The 21,298-nt window shown below is 32.3% G+C and overlaps 1 protein-coding gene across 1 annotated transcript in view; it reads right to left on the reverse strand.

Annotated features, from left to right (window-relative positions):
- Positions 1 to 21,298, reverse strand: part of LOC143049759 (phosphatidylinositol phosphatase PTPRQ-like) — a 114,332-nt gene that overhangs the window by 43,370 nt on the left and 49,664 nt on the right. The window contains exons 14-17 of the mRNA XM_076223475.1: positions 21,000 to 21,189; positions 16,735 to 16,899; positions 12,867 to 12,998; positions 12,054 to 12,199 (exon numbers count right to left, since the gene is read on the reverse strand). Coding sequence (XP_076079590.1) covers positions 12,054 to 12,199; positions 12,867 to 12,998; positions 16,735 to 16,899; positions 21,000 to 21,189 — 633 coding nt within the window. The remainder of the gene's footprint in view (positions 1 to 12,053; positions 12,200 to 12,866; positions 12,999 to 16,734; positions 16,900 to 20,999; positions 21,190 to 21,298) is intronic.

Raw genomic sequence — 21,298 nt, forward strand, 5'->3', positions numbered from 1 at the left:
TGAAAATATATAGTCTTCATTCTTGTAAAGTAAATGGTGTGGTTCAAATATTTCCTAAATATTAATTCAATACCAATACTTTATATTAGATTTATCCCAGGAAATGAGAACAAGGGACACAATTACTGTACATTGAAAAAATATTTTCCTAAACTTCTAAGAAAATATTAAATCATTATCAAGGATTTGTATAGTTAAACTAACTGTACAAATCCTTGATAAAATGAAGAATTTTATTTTTTTAATGACCAAAAACATCTTTTAATAGATAATTGATATTTTGAACAATATTTATTAAGTTTTAGATCTTGTGTTGTTGATTAATTTCGGCAGCAGCAACCCAACAACAATTGTTGTCCAAATCATCCGAAAATTTTAGGGCAGATAAATCTTGACCTGATAAACAATATAACCCCATGTCAGATTTGCTCTAAATGCTTTGGTTTCAGAGTTATAAGCCAAAATCTTCATTTTACCCCTATGTTCTTTTGTTAGCAATGGCGTATAGCTTGGTTTGTTGGCTGGGTCATCGGACACATTTTTTAAACTAAATACCCCTATGATGATTGTGAACAATATTGGTTAAATTTGTCATACTAGTTTCAGAGGAGATGATTTTTGTAAACGATAACAAAAATTTAAGAAAAATTGTTAAAAATTGACTCTAAAGTGCAATAACTCCTTAAGGGGTCAACTGACAATTTCGGTCATGTTGACTTATTTGTAGATCTTACTTTGCTAAACATTATTGCTGTTTTCAGTTTATCTCTATCTATAATAATATTCAAGATAATAACCAAAAAACGGCAACATTTCCTTAAAATTGCCAATTCAGGGGCAGCAACCCAACAACCAGTTGTTTGATTCGTCTGAAAATTTCAGGGCAGATAGATCTTCACTTAATAAACAATATTACCCCTGTCAGATTTGCTCTAAATGCCTTGGTTTCAGAGTTATAAGCCAAAATCTTCAATTTACCCCTATGTTCTATTTTTAGCCGTGGCGGCCATCTTGGTTCGATGGCCAGGTCACCGGACACATTTTTTAAACTACATACCCCAATGATGATTGTGAGCAAGTTTGGATTAATTTGGCCCAAAAGTTTCAGAGGAGAAGATTTTTGTAAAAGATTACTAAGATTTACGAAAAATGGTTAAAAATGGACTAAAAAGGGCAATAACTCCTTAAGGGGTCAACTGACCATTTCGGTCATGTTGACTTTTTTGTAAATCTTACTTTGCTGAACATTATTGCTGTTTACAGTTTATCTCTATCTATAATAATATTCAAGATAATTACCAAAAACAGCAAAATTTCCTTAAAATTACAAATTCAGGGGCAGCAACCCAACAACGGGTTGTCTGATTCATCTGAAAATTTCAGGGCAGATAGATATTGACCTGATAAACCATTTTACCCCATGTCAGATTTGCTCTAAATGCTTTGGTTTTTGAGTTATAAGCCAAAAACTGCATTTTACCCCTATGTTCTATTTTTAGCCATGGCGGCCATCTTGGTTGGTTGGCCGGGTCACCGGACACATTTTTTAAACTAGATACCCCAATGATGATAGTGGCCAAGTTTGGTTTAATTTGGCCCAGTAGTTTCAGAGGAGAAGATTTTTGTAAAAGTTAACGACGACGACGGACGACGACGGACGACGACGGACGCCGGACGCAAAGTGATGGGAAAAGCTCACTTGGCCCTTCGGGCCAGGTGAGCTAAAAACCAAAGCATTTAGAGGAAATCTGATGTGGGGTAAAAATGTTTATCAGGTCAAGATCTATCTGCCCTGAAATTTTCAGATGAATCGGTCAACCTGTTGTTGGATTGCTGCCCCTGAATTGGTAATTTTGAGGAAAATTTGCCGTTTTTGGTTATTATCTTGAATATTATTATAGATAAAGATAAACTGTAAACAGCAATAATGTTCAGCAAAGTTAGATTTACAAATAAGTCAACATGACCGTAATGGTCAGTTGACCCCTTAAGGAGTTATTGCCCTTTATAGTCAATTTTTAACCATTTTTCATAAATCTTAAGTAATCTTTTACAAAAATCTTCTCCTCTGAAACTAATGGGCCAAATTACTCCAAAGTTGGCCACAATCATCTTTGGGGTACCTAGTTTAAAAAATGTGTGGCGTGACCCGGTCAACCAACCAAGATGGCCGCCACGGCTAAAAATAGAACATAGGTGTAAAATGCAGTTTTTGGCTTATAACTCAAAAACCAAAACATTTAGAGGAAATCTGACATGGAGTAAAAATGTTTTATCAGGTCAAGATCTATCTGCCCTGAAATTTTCAGATGAATCGGTCAACCTGTTGTTGGGTTGCTGCCCCTGAATTGGTAATTTTGAGGAAATTTTGCTGTTTTTGGTTATTATCTTGAATATTATTATAGATAGAGATAAACTGTAAACAGCAATAATATTCATCAAAGTAAGATTTACAAATAAGTCAACATGACCGAAATGGTCAGTTGACCCCTTTAGGAGTTATTGCCCTTTATAGTCAATTTTTAACCATTTTTCGTAAATCTTAGTTATCTGGTCCGAGAACACAATTATTTCGTAGTGCATTTCTTTTAGAACATAAATGGAAATAAAAAAAATCCCACCTGCGCTTTCTCAAAGAAACTTTTACAGTGTGTTGTACTACTTTTGGGACAAATTATATCAAATTTATAGAAAACTTCATCGCCTCTAACTCAAAATATGGACAATTATATGTTTAGGGCGTCTTGAAATCTTTTGACAGCTTCCGAAGTGCTCATTTTCAACCTTTTTCAGCTGGACCAAATCACTACTTTCCTTTAAAATTCTGGACCCAAATTTTTTTACAGTGTAATTTCATCCCCCTTCTTGCAATTTGAGGCATTGAACATGGAGAAATAAATTTGGAAGGGGTATAAAAATTAATGGCAAGTAACCCACTGTCAACACTAGGGACTATATTTGTGAACAACGAAAATCAAGGGACGACAATGGTGGTCTCGGACCTAATAGGGTAGAAAGAGTTGACAAATCTTAAAAAAACTTGGTATGAACAAAGCTTAATGTATTATAACACTGCTTACAAAGTTTCATGACAATAGGATGTATATTATAGACATTAGGTTAAGTTCTATACTCATCTTTGCGTGTAAAATTTTGACGTTAAAATTGAAAAATTTCAACTATCAACATTTGGGGCTTTAAAAATTAAAATATTGCAAAAAAATACTTTTTAAATGCCTTAATATATAACTTATCATGTACTGAAAGCAATAGAGTACTCATTTGATTTATCAGACTTGGCATAATTATTCAAAAGTCAAATTTATATGAGCCTGCGCCTACAAATTTAGGTTTTTCAATGAAGGGGGGCCTTACATGAAGATGTAATATTTTCCAGCAATTTTAAATTTGTGAAGCTTTTTGGTTATAAATAATCCTTACATATGTATTTAAAGTACTTTAAATGGAAAGAAAAGTTACAAATAACATATCATATTAGTTTAAAAGGGTCTTAGGCCAAGTAAGACTGGAAAAAAATTAGGATCAATTTAGGCCGTGCCACATATTTACATTAAAAAATGCATATTGAGGCTATAAGAAATAAAAATTTGTGTCTTTTTTATCATTTCTATACTCATGTGACATGATACAACAAATCTGAGCACAAAAAGACTCTTGCAATTAACTTTTCTTACAAGCAGTATGGGCTGAATCAAAGAATTTTGCCTTTTTAGGGAAAAACTTGCATGCAATTTATTCTCAACAGGCTTATATTTAAACCACTTGCTATCCTACAGAAGAAAAGAAATATATTATGTGAAATGGAACAGGTACAATAGACATTGTAAAGTGCATTTGATACAAATTTAGTGAGGTCTCTAATATGGACATCAGATTTTATATACCAAGCTCCCCACTATTGACTTCATCCAAACAAGGCGTTAGACAAGGGTCATTTATACAACACATTTTGCAAATTTTATCTGAGATAAACTTCTTTTCTGTAGATTCAGAGTTCATAAATAAGTAAAAGAAGCAGATAAAGGCATAGAAACACAAATATTGACACATAAAAACCTGTCAGATAGAAAGTCAGGATGCCATTTATGCATCAATATTGAAAAAGTTATAAAATGCCTATTTTGACCATAAAATGCCAAAATTGGTTGTTTTTGCAGAAATTCTATAAAATAAAAGTTTAAATCCTTTAGTTTCATGCTATTTGACAAGTTGACACCATCAAATCATTTAGGGAAGTTGCCAGAGTACAAATTCTATATTTACAGATTTCACCTCTTAGGTCCGAGAACACAATTATTTCGTAGTGCATTTCTTTTAGAACATAAATGGAAATAAAAAAAATCCCACCTGCGCTTTCTCAAAGAAACTTTTACAGTGTGTTGTACTACTTTTGGGACAAATTATATCAAATTTATAGAAAACTTCATCGCCTCTAACTCAAAATATGGACAATTATATGTTTAGGGCGTCTTGAAATCTTTTGACAGCTTCCGAAGTGCTCATTTTCAACCTTTTTCAGCTGGACCAAATCACTACTTTCCTTTAAAATTCTGGACCCAAATTTTTTTACAGTGTAATTTCATCCCCCTTCTTGCAATTTGAGGCATTGAACATGGAGAAATAAATTTGGAAGGGGTATAAAAATTAATGGCAAGTAACCCACTGTCAACACTAGGGACTATATTTGTGAACAACGAAAATCAAGGGACGACAATGGTGGTCTCGGACCATCTTTTACAAAAATCTTCTCCTCTGAAACAACTGGGCCAAATTAATTCAAACTTGGCCACAATCATCTTTGAGGTACCTTGTTTGAAAAATGTGTCCGATGACCTGGCCATCCAACCAAGATGGCCACCATGGTTAAAAATAGAACAGGGGTAAAATGTAGTTTTTTGCTTATAACTCTGAAACCAAATCATTTAGAGGAAATCTGACAAGGAGTTAAATTTTTAATCAAGTCAATATATATCTGCCCTGAAATATTCAAATGAATTGGACAACGGGTTGTTGGGTTGCTGCCCTCCAATTGGTAATTTTTAAAGAAATTTTGCTGTTTTTGGTTATTATCTTGAATACTATTATAGATAGCGATAAACTGTAAACAGCATTAATGTTCATCAAAGTAAGATCTACAAATAAGTCCACATGACCTAAATGGTCAATTGACCCCTTAAGGAGTAATTGCCCTTTATAGTCAATTTTTAACAATTTTCATTAATTTGGTATATTTATGTAAATTTTTACCAAATATTTTTCTCTGTTACTAATGGGCAAAGTTCATTATATATATAATTGTAAGAAGCAAGAATGTTCAGTAAAGTAAGAACTTCAAACACATCACCATCACCAAAATACAATTTTGTCATGAATCCATTTGTGTCCTTTGTTTAATATGCACATAGACCAAGGTGAGCGACACAGGCTCTTTAGAGCCTCTAGTTGCATTTGCGCCAATTTTATATTTGCTCCTAATTGCATTTTCAGTTTAACACAGGTGAGTAAATGGTTCTACATGTACTATACCTGGGAAGGTATATTGGTAAAATTTGGTTATAAACATTGTTTACTTATGTTTGTTAAAATGTTAAACTCTAGAAATGCCCACATCAGTACGTAAGCCAGAGAAAGAACAGATGGACTTCTTATTGACAATTACTACATATATACAAGAGACGTTATCACAAATCAAAGTGCTGAGTAGCACCTCTGGAAAGTTTGCAACTGTAGCTGTGTATTATTCCAAAAAGGTTATAGATGTGTATTATTTCAAATATGTATTTCATCACAGCTTTGATGTTTTAAACGAAACCATTGTTTCATCAGTAATTATCAAAAATCACTTTTTTTTATGTTTATCATAAAAAGTTTTGATATTTTCTATTGCAACCTTAAACTGTAGATCTAAAATAATGAAATATACATGCAGAAAGCTCTGTTAATATCTTTAAGTACCCATGCCATGTCAACTTCAAGGGCCTGTGAATTAGTATTTTTCTATTGGTTTAGGTCCTTCATTTTTGTTTTTAGTAAATTAAGTTTTTTTGTTTGAATTGTTCCACATGTTTCATATCGGGGCCTTTTATAGCTTTCTACATGTACAATGTATATGGTACAAACATTTTTCCTTATTGACGACCTTATTGTGGCCTATAGTTATTAATACATTTTCCTTCTTTGAACTCTTTTGGATAGCATTGGTTCTTTTCAAAACATACTGCATCCTTTTTTATAAATAAGACAGTTACAGTAACTTAAATCAATACAACTGTAAAGAAAGTGAATTTATATTAAAGGTTTTTATCAAAAATAGGGAACATGTCCATGGGACACAAATGATGCCCTCGCTAGCATTAACGTTATAAAGGGTCACAACTCAAGAACTGTAAATGTGACACTACCAAAATTTTTACTTGATCTGAATTATGGGGTAATTAGCATTGTGTATTCATTCTAATTACACAGTATTGCGCAATAGATTTGTAAGATCTTGACATTTGTTTTGTGTCAGAAACCTATATGTTATGTCAAAAATTTGATTTCAATCCAAATTCAGAGCTGTATCAAGCTTGAATGTTGTGTCCATACTTCTCCCAACTGTTCAGGGTTTGACCTCTGCGGTCGTATTATATAAAGCTGTGCCCTGCAGAGCATCTGGTTCCATTTGTAACAAGGCACAACCCTAGAGCAGTAAAAATGACTTCACCAAAATTCAAACTTGATCTTCGATTTATGGTTAAAAGGATTGTGTATAAGTTTCATAACATTTGGTTGATCGAACTAAAGTTATATAACTGAAACGAAAATATTCAGCAATTTTTAAATACAATGTATGTAAAGGGGCATAACTCTAAAACGGTATCACTATCGTCACCAAAATTCAAACTTGATCAGTGTTTGTGGTAATGAGAATGGTGTATAAGTTTCATAACATTTGGTTAATAAGACAAACTAAAATTAGAGAACAGAAACTAAAATTTCCAGTAACTTTTCTATTTGTAAAGTAGCATAAAAGGCTAGAATGGTAAAAGTGACGCAACTAAAATTCAAACTTAACTTGTGAAATGTGATTATAAGCATTGCGTATAAGTTTCATACAATTTGGTTCAGGCAAACTAAAGTAAGAGAACAGAAACAATTTGGGGATATACGGAGGTACGTATAAGTAAGGGAAGGACGTACATACTTACAGCAGAACATGGATAAAACTCAATACGGTGGGAGCATAACAACAGCATTATGACCAAAGGAATAAAAAGTTTATATACACTAGATTCAAAGAATTTTTGTTTTAAGCCATTCGTTTGATATATTACGTTAATCATTGCCTCTGTGTTTGCATGGATGACAAAGCAATTGAATTTCTATTTATATAGGGCATGCTATGCCTTAAAACTTTTCCAGATGCACATGTTTGTCTGTAATCTATCTAAATTTTGAGGTGAAAATGCAGCCATTTTAGCCAAAAGGGTCTACATCATGAGCCTTAATCATTTCTACAGCAAGTGTCTTCATACCCTGAGCTATGATATTCTAAGAAGTAGGTGCTGACTCGGTTGCTTTTAATACGTATGCTATATGATACGAATTTGCGATAATACACCAGAGGTGGTATGATGTAAATTATTGGAAGAAGACTGAAGAAGAATTGACGTTGGGTCAATGTTTTTCTGCTGTCAGTTTGATCCACTTGAGCATGCTTAACAAGTGAATGCCCTTATATCCACATTGGAATGTATTTAAATAACCGAATTAAAAGTTTTCAAATGATTTTTGGCATCAAAACCTTCCGATCGATGTTTCTGAGACTACTATAACACATATATGTTATAGTAGCTCAGGATGTTTAGACAAAAACCATGCATTTTTTTATCATTTTTTTTTTATCAAAGCCGGTATTTACCTTTACTCGTCCTTGGCGTGATACATTAGACATATAATTATCGAGTATTTTATATTCTATCACCTGTGTTTTGTTATAACAAACCATTATCACTTGTCAATTATCCAACGACTTGTTCTCGCATTTTAATCAGTCATTCCCGATTTTTTCGATACACTACATAGAAAACAGGTAGAAGTAGAGCGGAAAATGTTCATTCATGAAATTTTCATGAATGAAAACGCAATCTCGCGTTGATTTCTTGTGATTTTCTCTTCACCGCATGGCAGATCCGCAAATTATTGTTTGTGATACTCATTTTCAAATGAAGTTAAATTCATCTGAATTGTCGATGAAATTAATTTCTTTTTTTATTCAAGCTGTAATCTTTTCAGTCAAATGAGTAGTTACTCAAAATTTTAAAAGAATCTTCTAAGAATCAGAATTCAAACACTAGTACTAGTACTAAATTATCTCGGAGCAGAATAAATTGCGATAATCTGTCACCATTAGTTTGAGGCCGACGCCTATGGAAAGTAGAAATAGCAAGCTATAGCAAGCTTTCCAATCAAAGAGCTGAATAGCTCTGAGGGAAAGACGGCCCTTGTTTCTATTTCATTTTTTTGGGGTGGGGGTTGGGGGGGGGGGGGGGGGTTATCTTTTGATAGTCTTCATATAAAGAATGAAAAAAAGAACAGCTAGAACATGTGGAAGGTTGACACTATAGGAATCAATTGTTGTTTAATGTAATTTCGTTTCTTTAGTTTAGGATTCAATTTAGACCAATGGAAGAGATCTGCATCTTCTAAATCTAAACATTCAATTAAAGTTGATAGTTAAGTGCCAGTCTGCCTAAGAATCAGGCAGTGGTGAAAACATGACCAAAAAACCCCACCCAATTTGACATTGATTTCAGTTCATAATATGTAGTTATGAAAAAAAAATAACATTCATTTTCGTTTTCTGTTCTGGTAATAGAAGATACAATTTGGTTGAAATGCACTAGAAATTATCGAATAAGGGGAGATAACTCTGTAATTTGTTATCATTCTAACCAATTTTATAACCGAGTTATTTGATATTACCAGACACACATAAACGAAAGACTAATAATTGTTAACTCAGGATGATGGTTAGTATTAAATAACATGAATAGCTCAGCGGGTTTTTTCTGATCATGTTTTGATTTTTACCTAAATTGCCTGCTTCTTACAAAGACTAGCACTTAATTATCTAAAATTCAACTAGTTGAATTCTGTAATTTAACAACAACTACAATTATTTTTGAAATCTTAATAGTGTAAGATTGAAATGTAGGCTAGGGCCATTTTCCATTTTTTGTGACAGTACTCTTAAAATTTTTAATTTTTTTCTTAAGAAAGTTAGGACTGAAAAATCTATTCAGTTTTAAATTTCCATTGATAAAGTTCCCAGTTATATCTCTCATCACAGGGATACAGGTACTAATAAAAATAACAATATGATTGATGTAAACTGAGTGAAGCTTGTTTCCAAATCCTACATTTTGAAATATTTGTAAAATTTCATGAATAAATAGGTTTAAACTACAAAATGCAACATTTGTAATTTTTTTGTAATTTTTTTGTAACTATTACAATGATTATGTTGGTACACAAAATTTATTTTTAATGAAAGACTACTTATCATATACTAAATGTCACATTTTAAGTGTTTATTTTAGTGGATAATTAGCTCATAAATTGAGGTGCTCCTGAATTGGAGGAAGATTCTCAAAACAGAGTTTTACAGAAAAAAAATGGAAAAGATTGTTTCTCTCCCCGGTCTCATGTAGCCCCTTGGACTTCCTGTTTAATTTGAAAGTTGTTGACCTACAAATTAAAGTATTGCATGTTGATGTTTAAATCATCTACAGCAAACATCATTATGTTTAAATTCAACAAATACTATTTTTTAATAAGTGCACAATCTTTGAGAATGATTTAAATAACCAGTGAAGGATATCCCTGCTTATGCGTAGTGTGGCATTCCAACAATGACGTCACAGTAAAATATAATGTAGGTTGGATATATTTAGAATATCTCGTCATACTGATTTTTCCGGATTGTAAAAGAAACGTAAATAGTGTAAAGGAGAGCTCGATATACGATAATTTCGAGAGAAACAGAAGGGAAATGTGTAAAAAAGTGTTTAAAGTCAATTAATTCATTTGTGTCTCCCCATCTCATCATTCTTAGTAAGATTTGTTGGGGGGTTTTCCACACTATAAAAACAAAATGAATGATGTGAGGGAATGTCACTCTGGTCAACCCCATTGGGGATTGACGGCTTGAAGCCGTCTTCCCCAAAAAGGAATGTATTAGTTGTGTTGCCCATAAGTACTCAGCAAGAACAGATTTATGATTTTAATGTATTCCATTTTTATGGATTTTAATGTTGTAATTAGATATTTTATTCATGATTTGAGTATAAACAGAGTGCTTTTATCTTAGATACTTGATTTTAAGGTGTGTAAACATAGTGCGTTTACATTGACTTATCCTGCTTGACATCCTACTCCCCATCTCCCTGTGGTGAGCAGAGGACAACAGTCATAAAAAGATCAGGATTGACAATTCATATCATTTGTACAACTGGCTAACGGAAGAGGTCAATAATGATAAATGAAAATAACATTCAACTGTAATTTACCTGTAAAAAAAATCATACATGTCAAGTGACATGATATTCGCGTGTAATACACGCTTTTTCAACGGTTTACACGCGAGGATTTTGTCACATGGCGTGTACACGCTTTTAACCACTTTACATGCAATTACACGCTTTTTCGTTCTTTTCATTTTTTGGTCGTTAGTGATATCGCTATTCTCGGGTTTTTCCCTTATCCGGCGATAAATACCGAAAAATTCGAAGTAATTGTTTAGCTTATTTTTCTATATGGACAGACAGTAAAAGGTTAGTAGTTTGTGATTAGTTTTAACGATTTTGTGACTTTCTTTCAAATTCACTCTATAGGGGAAATGTGCACAGAAAGAGGTCACTTTCAGGGCCTGTACCGTCATCTAAAGTGCCGATTGTTAAGCCAAAACGATGTGTACGGCAAGATTCAAGATTTATAAATTATTTTTGGAGTTCGAGTTTAAATGATCGAGTGACAAGTAACCCATAATTTATGCATTCTATGTTGCAATGATAAAAAACAATACATGTGAGAGGAGAAATACAATGTAGCTATTTGAATAAGCATTTAACATGTTTATCTAATGGAAATCAAATTTATAAAACATTTTTCTTTTTCAATTTCAGTTTCAAATATAGCCAACACGGCAACAGATTTCTACAAGCCATGGGGATAAAAATATCACAGAACTGTTGGATCAGCTCTCATAATACCAGCTTTCTTCAGATGAACTACCCAGTTTTAATAAGGCAATAGCAATGGGAGCAATGTCAGAGATAATAGATGACATTTTACATTGCCAAAAAAGAAAAATTATGACATTTTTTCAAATCTTGATGAAACTAATTCAGTCAAATATCAATTCCTACTGTGGGAGAGCCTTTTCAATTATAAAGAAATTGACACTGAATTCTGATCAGAACTTGACTATGTTACATTTGTATTATGTGCTGTTATCAAATAAATGTAACTAAACTTGAAACTGGCAGTTGTTTTGAATATGTGCCTAGTGGTGGTGCTTTAAAAGCAACATAACAGACCACTGTTTTTAAAATACAATAAAAGTTCACAGTAGAATATATATCGTTTTTTTTATATTCACATATTTTTATGAAATTATGAACATTACAACATTCATATTAACAAGTCCGCATCTACATCACACGTTTTTACATGCTTTTTGACATATCATGTCATGTCATGACATGATTTCTCATTGTCAGAGGTTGACATGTATGAAAAAAATCGGCACAAATGAAAAGAAAAATTGGTGCAAATGAAAGAAAAAATTGGCGCAAATGCAAAACGTTGCATATATCTTAATGCTGAAAAATGGACTTGGTGTAATGACGTAATAGGAAGGTGACAGGTGACAGCTTAAAAAAACACAACTTAAAATGTAATAATTTCAAACTATTTTCCTTTTCTGATTCATGTCTATTTTAATATTATAAAATAAAGAATATTTTGTATGATAAATAAAAAATTACCTCAGAAATATTATGGCTCAAAATATATTCTTTAATTTCACCATTTCTTTCCCGTAGTGTTGGAATATTCCATTTCACAACCATCTGTGTATAATTGTTGAGATTCTGTGGTCTAGAGGCATTCAAATTTTGAACCGGACCAGGTGCTATTAAATAAAGATAACATGTGTGAATACCATAAAACTTCCTTCTGTTTCAGAAATTGTCAGGAGGTGACATTGGACTCAGACTTCTTTTGAACTGACTTTCATTGCAATCTCATTGCGTATTGTTGTGTGTTTGTTTTTTCTTCATTGGCTAGAGATATAGGGGGAGGGTTGAGATCTTTAATTATTTTTTTTAACCCTGAAGCATTTTTGAGCCTGTCCGAAGTAAGGAGCTTCTGGCCTTTTTTGTTTTGTATGATTTTTAATTTTAGTTTCTTGTGTATATTTTAGTATGACTTCATTATCACTGAACTAGTATACATTTTTGTTTAGGGGTCAGCTGAAGTACTTCATTGAAGACCCATTGGTGGCCTTCGGCTGTTGTCTGCTCTTTGGTTTGGTTGTAAGTCACTTTTACACATTCCTCATTTCCATTTTCAGTTTTACTACTTCTCTACAACAATCTTATAATAGAAAATCATTTTAAACACCTAACTTTACTAGGAAAGGAATAAAAATATCTAAGTGTTAAATAGTTTGGCAATTCTGTACCCCTCCTCTCTTAATCTTTTAATCTTAATTATTGGATTGATAAAAAATTGACACGAAATAAAAGCAGAATATACTGAATAATAATAGTTGATCATCAAAATATGACAAAACTTACGAGCTTGGTTGGTCTTAGCAACTGCAGTCATAGGTGATGTAACCTGACCTTTAATGGTGCTTACTGTTACAGTAAATTTATAGTCCCAGTACTCCTCTAATCCAGTGAAATCAACAGTCTCAGTATCATATCCTTTAAAACAAAAGAATTTCAATTTATCAACCATATTTTAAGGATGATTGTTGTGACGTTTGAAACAACCAAGATTTTAAAAGAATGTTATCAATTAATAGTATTTCTTCTCTAATTCTTACTCAATTTTTCCCTGTCCTGACTTGTTGATTATTTTTATCTAATCAACATGTGTTTGTTTGATCTCAGTTTTTCATTTATCAAAATTTGTTTAAGTTTCTTGCTTTCCTCTGAAATTCCTATTGTGACTCCATGAAAAATGGTGACCATACCTGATATAAAGCAACGTTTTTTTGCAGTTTTTTCAAAAAGAAGGATTAAAAATTGTCTGCTTATTGTATAACAAGATTGCACATGCTGAAATGTCTCACCTTCTTTACTAATCATTGATATTATGTTGATAGTCCTTTATATACAGCTTTATTACAACTGTCGCATAAACTTAACATTAACCAAGAATACTAAACATTGACCAATGAATCATGAAAATGAGGTCAAGGTCAGATGAACCATGCCAGGCAACCATGTACAGCTAACAATTCTTCCATACAACAAATATAGTTTACCTATATTGCTTCCAGTTTAAGAAAAACAGAAAAAAATACAAAAAAATAACATTGAGCAATGAACTGTGAAAGTGAGGTCAAGGTCAAATAAAACCTGCGCGACTGACATACAGATCATAAAATATTCCCATACACCAAATATAGTTGACCTATTGCATATGCATGTAGACAAAAGCTAAAAAAACCTAACTTTGACCACTGAACCATGAAAATGAGGTCAAAGTCAGATGATACCTGCCAGCTAGACATGTACACCTTACTATCATTCCATACACAAAATATAGTAGCCATATTGCTTACAGTATAAGAAAACCAGACCAAAACACAAAAACCTAACCTTGTTCACTGATCCATGAACTGAGGTCGAGGTCAAGAATAAACTGTCTGATGGGCATGAGGACCTTGCAAGGTATGCACATACCAAATATAGTTATCCTATTACTTATAATAAGAGAGAATTTAACATTACATAAATATTAACTTTTTTTTCAAGTAGTCACTGAACCATGAAAATGAGGTCAAGGACATTGGACATGTGACAAAGGGAAACTTCGTAACATGAGGCATCTATAAACAAAGTATGAAGCAAACAGAACTTCCACCTTCTAAAATATAAAGCTTTTAAGAAGTAAGCTAGCACCATCGCCGCAGGATCACTATCCCTATGTTGAGCTTTCTACGACAAAAGTCGCAGGCTCTACAAAAACTGGTGTTCTTAACCAGCATTATATTTTGTGGCACTACTTGGATGTAACCAAAGATTATTAATATATGACAACAATTAAATACAAATAGGCAAACATCCCTTGTAAACATCTGAAAATGCACAATACATCTGTCCTGACTCAAATCTATGGTGGGTTCCAGATCTATGGCAGATTCCTCATCCATGGTAAAAAAAATCAAAGAGCAGATTGCTCTGAGGGATACGATTGCTATTGTTTCATTGACACATGTATGCATGTAGCTGGATAATATTATTTTCAAAACTAATTCAAATAACAAACAGACATGTAAAATAGTTACAAAATAGCCAAACCCGGATAAAAGTGTATGAACAATGTAATTAGGTCTATTGTGTTTTATTTTTGTACTATCAATACCAAGTTTACTATCCACAGCAGTCACTGACTGACTCAGAGTGAGAGATGTCAGAGAAGGTATTTTATTTCACTCATTGGTTATTATATTTTATTAAGTGTCTGTTAGCGATGCGCCGACGTATAGTCATCAATGTGCTGATGGATCGTCGTATGATGTAGATGTAGATTTCAATTCGTATCTTATCACCTTTTTTCCTACATTAATTCTAGGAGGAACCCCATTCCTAACTCTTTAAATATTTAATTTCCTTTGGGTCAGTCATCATGGCTCCTTTACATACACATTTATCGGTTTGAATTGCATTCGTTTTTAATATAATACGACGTTTATTGACAGAACGAGCTAATACTCAACGTCTTGTTTATATTCAGAATTCACGGAAGTTACTGTCGGAAGGGAGACAACTCGAAACGATAATATGGAAGACTCCATTTCGCCTGAAGGTGTGTTCTACGATGTGGAATATATTTATTTTAATCTAAATGATGCATATGATTTAAAATTATGCAACAACAATAACCCTCAATAGCAGACATACATAGAAAAGATCCCATGAGTTATAAATTAATTAATTGAGTGTGGAATCCAGAGCAACCATTCAATCTAAAACCCCTTAAAGTCAAGAAAACTATACGCATGCGCATAATTTCCACATCAAACCCTGGGGCAAGATATATTAAACGACCTAGATGTTCTCAATTTCTTTATGGAACTACAATCTCAAATATCAGTTTCAGAACGGTAACATATAAGAAAAACTCCACTTCAGTTCTTATATGACAGAAATAGATTTATCGGTATTCAGAGAACTCTCGCATTTTATCAAAACTGGGAATTCCCTCTGACGTGTTTCTAAATTTATAACTACACTAAATATAAATACTGCTTAATTCTGATTTTCTGTGTTGTTAAAAACACGCATCGAAGTCAAGGGAATTATCAAACATGAAGATTATGAAAAGAACATTATAGGAAAGTTTTTTAAGTTCAATCCCTTTGTTTGTTTTTACCTTTTAAAGCAAGACAATCATAAGAATCTTAGATGTTCCTTAATGTTTAGAATAAAACGATTGACGTGAGGGAAATTGCTCTGAGCCGCCGGTATAAGTCTACAGATTGCTTGAAAGCAATCGTATCCCAAAAATAGTTTCCTAATTTATGGGGGATTTCCTGCTAAGTTAACACTAGTCAGTACCTATCTGACCAATGATTTCTATATGTGTTGAAATGTCCAAAGGTAGTAAAAGAGCCGCTTTTAAGTATAAATCAATATAAGGAAAATAAAAAGCTTTGCCTAGTGCAGCCTGATATGATTGCAGAGGTGGAACAATAAAAAGTTAGTGCAAGTTTAGACACACTATTTAAGCTTGATACTGTCAGAATTTTGAATTTTGACATCATAGTGGTTTCCGACACATACTAAATGTGGTGAAAGATCTTAAAATTTTGAAATGGGTTAAAATATTGTGCAACTGGACAATACTGTGCAATAGAAGATTTCTTGCTATTGAGCAATACTGTTTAATTGAAGATTTCATGCTATTGAGCAATACTGTTTAATTGAAGATTTCTTGCTATTGAGCAATACTGCTTAATTGAAGATTTCATGCTATTGAGCAATACTGTTTAATTGAAGATTTCATGCTATTGAGCAATACTGTTTTATTGAAGATTTCTTGCTATTGAGCAATACTGTTTAATTGAAGATTTCATGCTATTGAGCAATACTGTTTGATTGAAGATTTCTTGCTATTGAGCAGTTGAGCAATACTGTGCAATTAGATATTTCTATTGAGCAATACTGTACAGGAATTTGCCATAGATCTGGAACCCACCATTGATATATATGAGTCATACACATCTACAAAGCCATATTTTAAATCTTCACCAGATCAACATTGTTTAACACTGTATTTTTTTTAAAACAATGCTGTAAAAACACAAAAAATCTTCATTTAATTAGTTAAAGTCTATATATATTTCCTTAAATCAAGATTTGTATGTTAAATATGTTTCCTGATTAAATTCTTATAGAATTCATAAAGCAATAAATCTAAAGTACTAACCATTCACTGTCATGTCTTTCACATAATTGTCAGTTCCGTCTAAAACTTCATATGCCTTAATTCTATACGTTGTGTTGCCAGGTTTTATTGTTGGTTTGGTCCAACTAACTGTTATGACTTTTGGACCTTGAACTGAAGGTACTGGGGTCCCTGGTGTTTCAGGCACTAACAGATTTTAATGAAAAGAAATAAATATAACATTGCATTAATTTGTATTTATACAAGAAACTTTATCCAAATAATATTTATATGCTCCCTACCGCACCAAAATGCAAAGAATACATGATCTGGTGTTTGCTTTAAGAATCAAACCTTCAATTTCAATGAATTTTGAAGGCAAACTTCCTAATTATGTCAATATATCTGTACTGAGAATCCTACATTTGAAAATAAGAACATATTGCAAAGTGAATAAATCAAAGAGCTGAAAGCTCTGAAGAAAAATGACGCCACTGTCTCTAATATTGGGATAGTTTTTATGCAAGTCTTGATTTTCACATACCGTAATTAGTTTAACAATGCAACATGTCTCGTAAGCATATAATTGATATTCGTATATATGTGTGTGTGTGAAGTGAAGGTGACAACTGGCTGTTTTATTTAAGACAATGAATAGGTCAAGACTACCTGAATTGTACAAATAAATACCGTAGAAAGGCTTGTATATTTCTCACTGGTACATAGTCTGAATCCGGTTCCGTTCGCGCCCACTCATGTTCGCCCCCTTTCACTTTCACACCCTAAATGTTCGCACCCAATCTTAATTGGTTTTGTGTTTAATAACTCTGTAAGCAAGTGTTTTCTTATAAGTATAATTGTTGTCATTGTCTCAAAATAAAGTGAGACAGCATTTTTATTTGTGTTGAATAAATCTAATTCATGTTTTGGATAGCGTATTGTTAAAAATAATAATAATCCTTTCTAATTAAAGTGGTATTTTGTCAACGTTTTATTTTGTGTTGAATAACTCTTAATCATGTTTTGGTTAGTGTATTGCTATAACTTTGTTTCATTGACTTCTTTCAAAATGAAGTGAGATTCTGACTATGTTTTTTTCTGTGTGTTGAATAAATTTTATCATGTTTTGGTTATAATAGTGGATTGCTATATTTTGGTTCCTATATTTTATTGTTTCGTTGTTTCAGATCAAAGGGACCAAGCTGTTAAAAACAATTATCTTTTGTGTTTTTCCTTTAAAATCTTCAATGTTTTACTCATACCAAGCTATAAATACATTCAGTATTTACACCAAAGCAATTTAAAACAACAATCATGATTTTCCAATTATTCAACTTGAATTTGAATTAAAATTGAGCGCGAATGAGTAGAGTGCGAACAGACCTTGGGTGCGAACGTGCGAGGTGCGAACCTGCAAGGTGCGAAAGTGTATTGGGCGCGAACAGACCTGATACCACAAAATATTAAGTAAATAATCTTTTTGTTACTGTTATCAAAGGTCTAATGAAACTCAGGTAATTTCAAACATTTGTCAAAGAATTCTAGTCAAACCCGCACCTGGTTAAATTGGCACCTGGACAAATCAGCACCTGGACAAATCAGCACCTGGTTAAATCGACACCTGATATAGTCAATTCGTCACCCATGTTAAATATATATTTTAACAGTATTTTAAGCAAAAAGAGTAAAAATAAGTAAGGGGTTGCCAGAATTTTTTTCAGTATTTAAGCAAAAAGAGTTAAATACTAACTTTCACATTTTTGGGTGTTCATTGTACATTTTGTAAATATTTATTTTTCTCAACTAAATGACATTTTTGGTGTATTTTTAATGATATATATATGAGTAGTCAAAATAATTATTACGTCTGGCAAGGCTTGTTTAATTTTATTCTGGGACACCTTTCTATGACCGCAAGGCTATGTTAATTTTTTTCTGGGACGCCTTCCTAAGAAAGCCTTCCTACGAACTTCGTAGGAAGACGTCACAGAAAAAAAATAAAATAGCCTTGCCAGACGTCATAATTATTTGGACTAATACATGAGATATTGGATATTTTTATGCATTATTTAAACCAGTTAAGCATTTTACAGGATTGTTTGTTTAATGCTTTTTAAACTTTACTGAAAAAAAACCACCTTAAATTTGCTTATTATTTGGCATGAAAGTTTGATTTATTGAAAGGGGCTCATAGTTTTCCATTTTTTTTTAATAATTGTCTAATTGTTTAAACAACAGCTTGGGTAAGGGCTTCGTTGTTTACCTTTATACACAACAACATAATTTCACTTTGGTTTCGTTGTTTACCTAAATACACAACAACATATTCAATATGTACTTGGTAACAGTTATTAATTAATTGAATAGAAAATATTATAACAAATATTATTGGATGCCGAATTGACGTCAAATAGGTGCCGATTTAACCAGGTGCCGACTTGACTTGTACGTTTCAATTCCTCTGCGATCGTTTGCGGTATTTTCTTGAGAAAAACCTATTTTCCATCATCAAAGAGAAGAAGAAACTGCTTGAAAATTATTCTGGAACGCTTCATGATTGTTAAAATAAGTTAAATTCACTCAAAAAACAATTTTAAAACTTCGGATGTTTAAACAGGAAGTTTCAAAAGCACGTGTAAAAAAAGAAATTAACCGGTGAGAGTGGAAATCCGTACATAACAGATATCACTATAGTACGACTTTGAAAGCAAAACAGTTCCATCCTTTTGTAAAACAGTCTTTAATATACCTATCACATTAATGTTTGAAGGGTCTTAAGCTTATTCAAACCATAAAAGTCGGTATGAAACACCAAAACGGAATGAACAATAACCGATTACGTTTTGTAGTTTACAAATTCTAAACTGGTTCCCGTCAAACTACAACACTTTGTCCTAATGTGTAGTGGAATACAAGCAGAAACCAGTTAGTTTGTAGACTGGTTCCTGGCTGATTACTACACAATGACCTCTCATGAATAATTAATGATAACACAAGCAGATTCCAGTTTGTATAGAAAATAGTAAATACGAAACCAAGCGCGGTAGGCAGAGAAATGTAATGAAGTTCAGGTCGCCAGTAATGGAACAATGACTGCGTCATTTTCCAAAAAATTCAAGCTTCCAAATTCTGCAATGATGTGAGAAATATATCTACCTGATTTTTATTGAGTCATTGCCAGAAAGACATTGACAGATATGTTCTAAGGATCAAGACAAATATATGTAATCAAAGATTTGTCTGTCAAAATCAATTCATGAAAATAGTTCCCTTGTAAACTAGCACATTATATATGCAGTTAGATCTGAGTTCAGGGAACAAATTCAATAGATATGCAGCATAGATTTACACTGTAGAAATTGAGCAACTAAACAAATTCAAACAGACCTTATCCAGATATAATCATTGAATATGAATAAATTGAAAAGACAGGGTAAAAAGGTATCTTTTTGGAAATAGAAACATTCTAAGGACTCTTTGGACCACTCTAAAAAAAATGACCTGAAAGATCTTTAGATTTTGTTTCTACATGATATTTTCCATTTTTTTTTAATTGTATGCAGCAAAGATTAACATTTTTTAAATTTCAGTTTCACAATCTTCTAATTCAATTATCTCTGTAAATAATGAACATTAAACACATCATTTCTGAAGAAAAAAAAGTTGAAGAAATATATTTTTTTAGAATTAATTGTCTCTGTTATTAGTTTAAACAGTATTTATTAATGAAAAATTGTCAAGACAAATATTACAATGTTACATAAAGTTCAAATATGGGATTCGGAAACAAGTTTGGAAAAACTTTTATAAATCCGTCTCTCTATAAAAAAACCCATCTATTTAACAAACAATATTACGTGCCAACAGTGTATTTAGTTTACGGTAGCATATGATAAATTGAATACATAAACACACACACAAACACACGCCAAAAAAAATAAAAAAAATACAACAAATAAAATAAATGAAAAAAATAAAAAGTGTGTAAAAAATAAAGGAAAAAAAAAAAAAAAAAACCCACGAAAATAAATCTCTGTTATTGATTTACTATTGATGTTTTCTGACTTTATCATAAGAAGATGCAATTTTCTATTATTCTCATTCATCAATTTAGCCACTATCTAATTTCAATGAAAAAAGTTTTAAATTTTGGAAACTGTTCGATTTAAAATATAAAAAAATGTCCCCTTGATATTAAAATTCAGCTGAAAAAGTTTGATTGCTTCATGACCTGAGATTTTCAGGTTGATAGGTATATGCATGCTTATAATGCATGTCTATAAAGCTTTTTCTCAGTTTGTTTTTACCTTCTGAATCTGTCATAACCAATGTTTCATTTTTTTCTCCGTCACCATTTCCATTTACTGCAGCAATCCAGACATGATAATTGATGTAAGGAAACAGACCATCAATCGTAAACTCATCCATTGAGTTTGCATCTACAGAACTGATATTCACTATCTTGTGGACATCACAGGTTTTAGGGAGAATTGTTTGCTGAAAAACACATTCAAAAAAATTGAGAACAACAATTATATTCTGTTGTTATACTCACTGTATCTTATAAAACATTGTTTAAGTCTTGAAAGCAAAAGTTTAGAAATAC

This window comes from Mytilus galloprovincialis, chromosome 10 (genome assembly GCF_965363235.1).
Source record: "Mytilus galloprovincialis chromosome 10, xbMytGall1.hap1.1, whole genome shotgun sequence".
NCBI classification, from domain to species: Eukaryota; Metazoa; Mollusca; class Bivalvia; order Mytilida; family Mytilidae; genus Mytilus; species Mytilus galloprovincialis.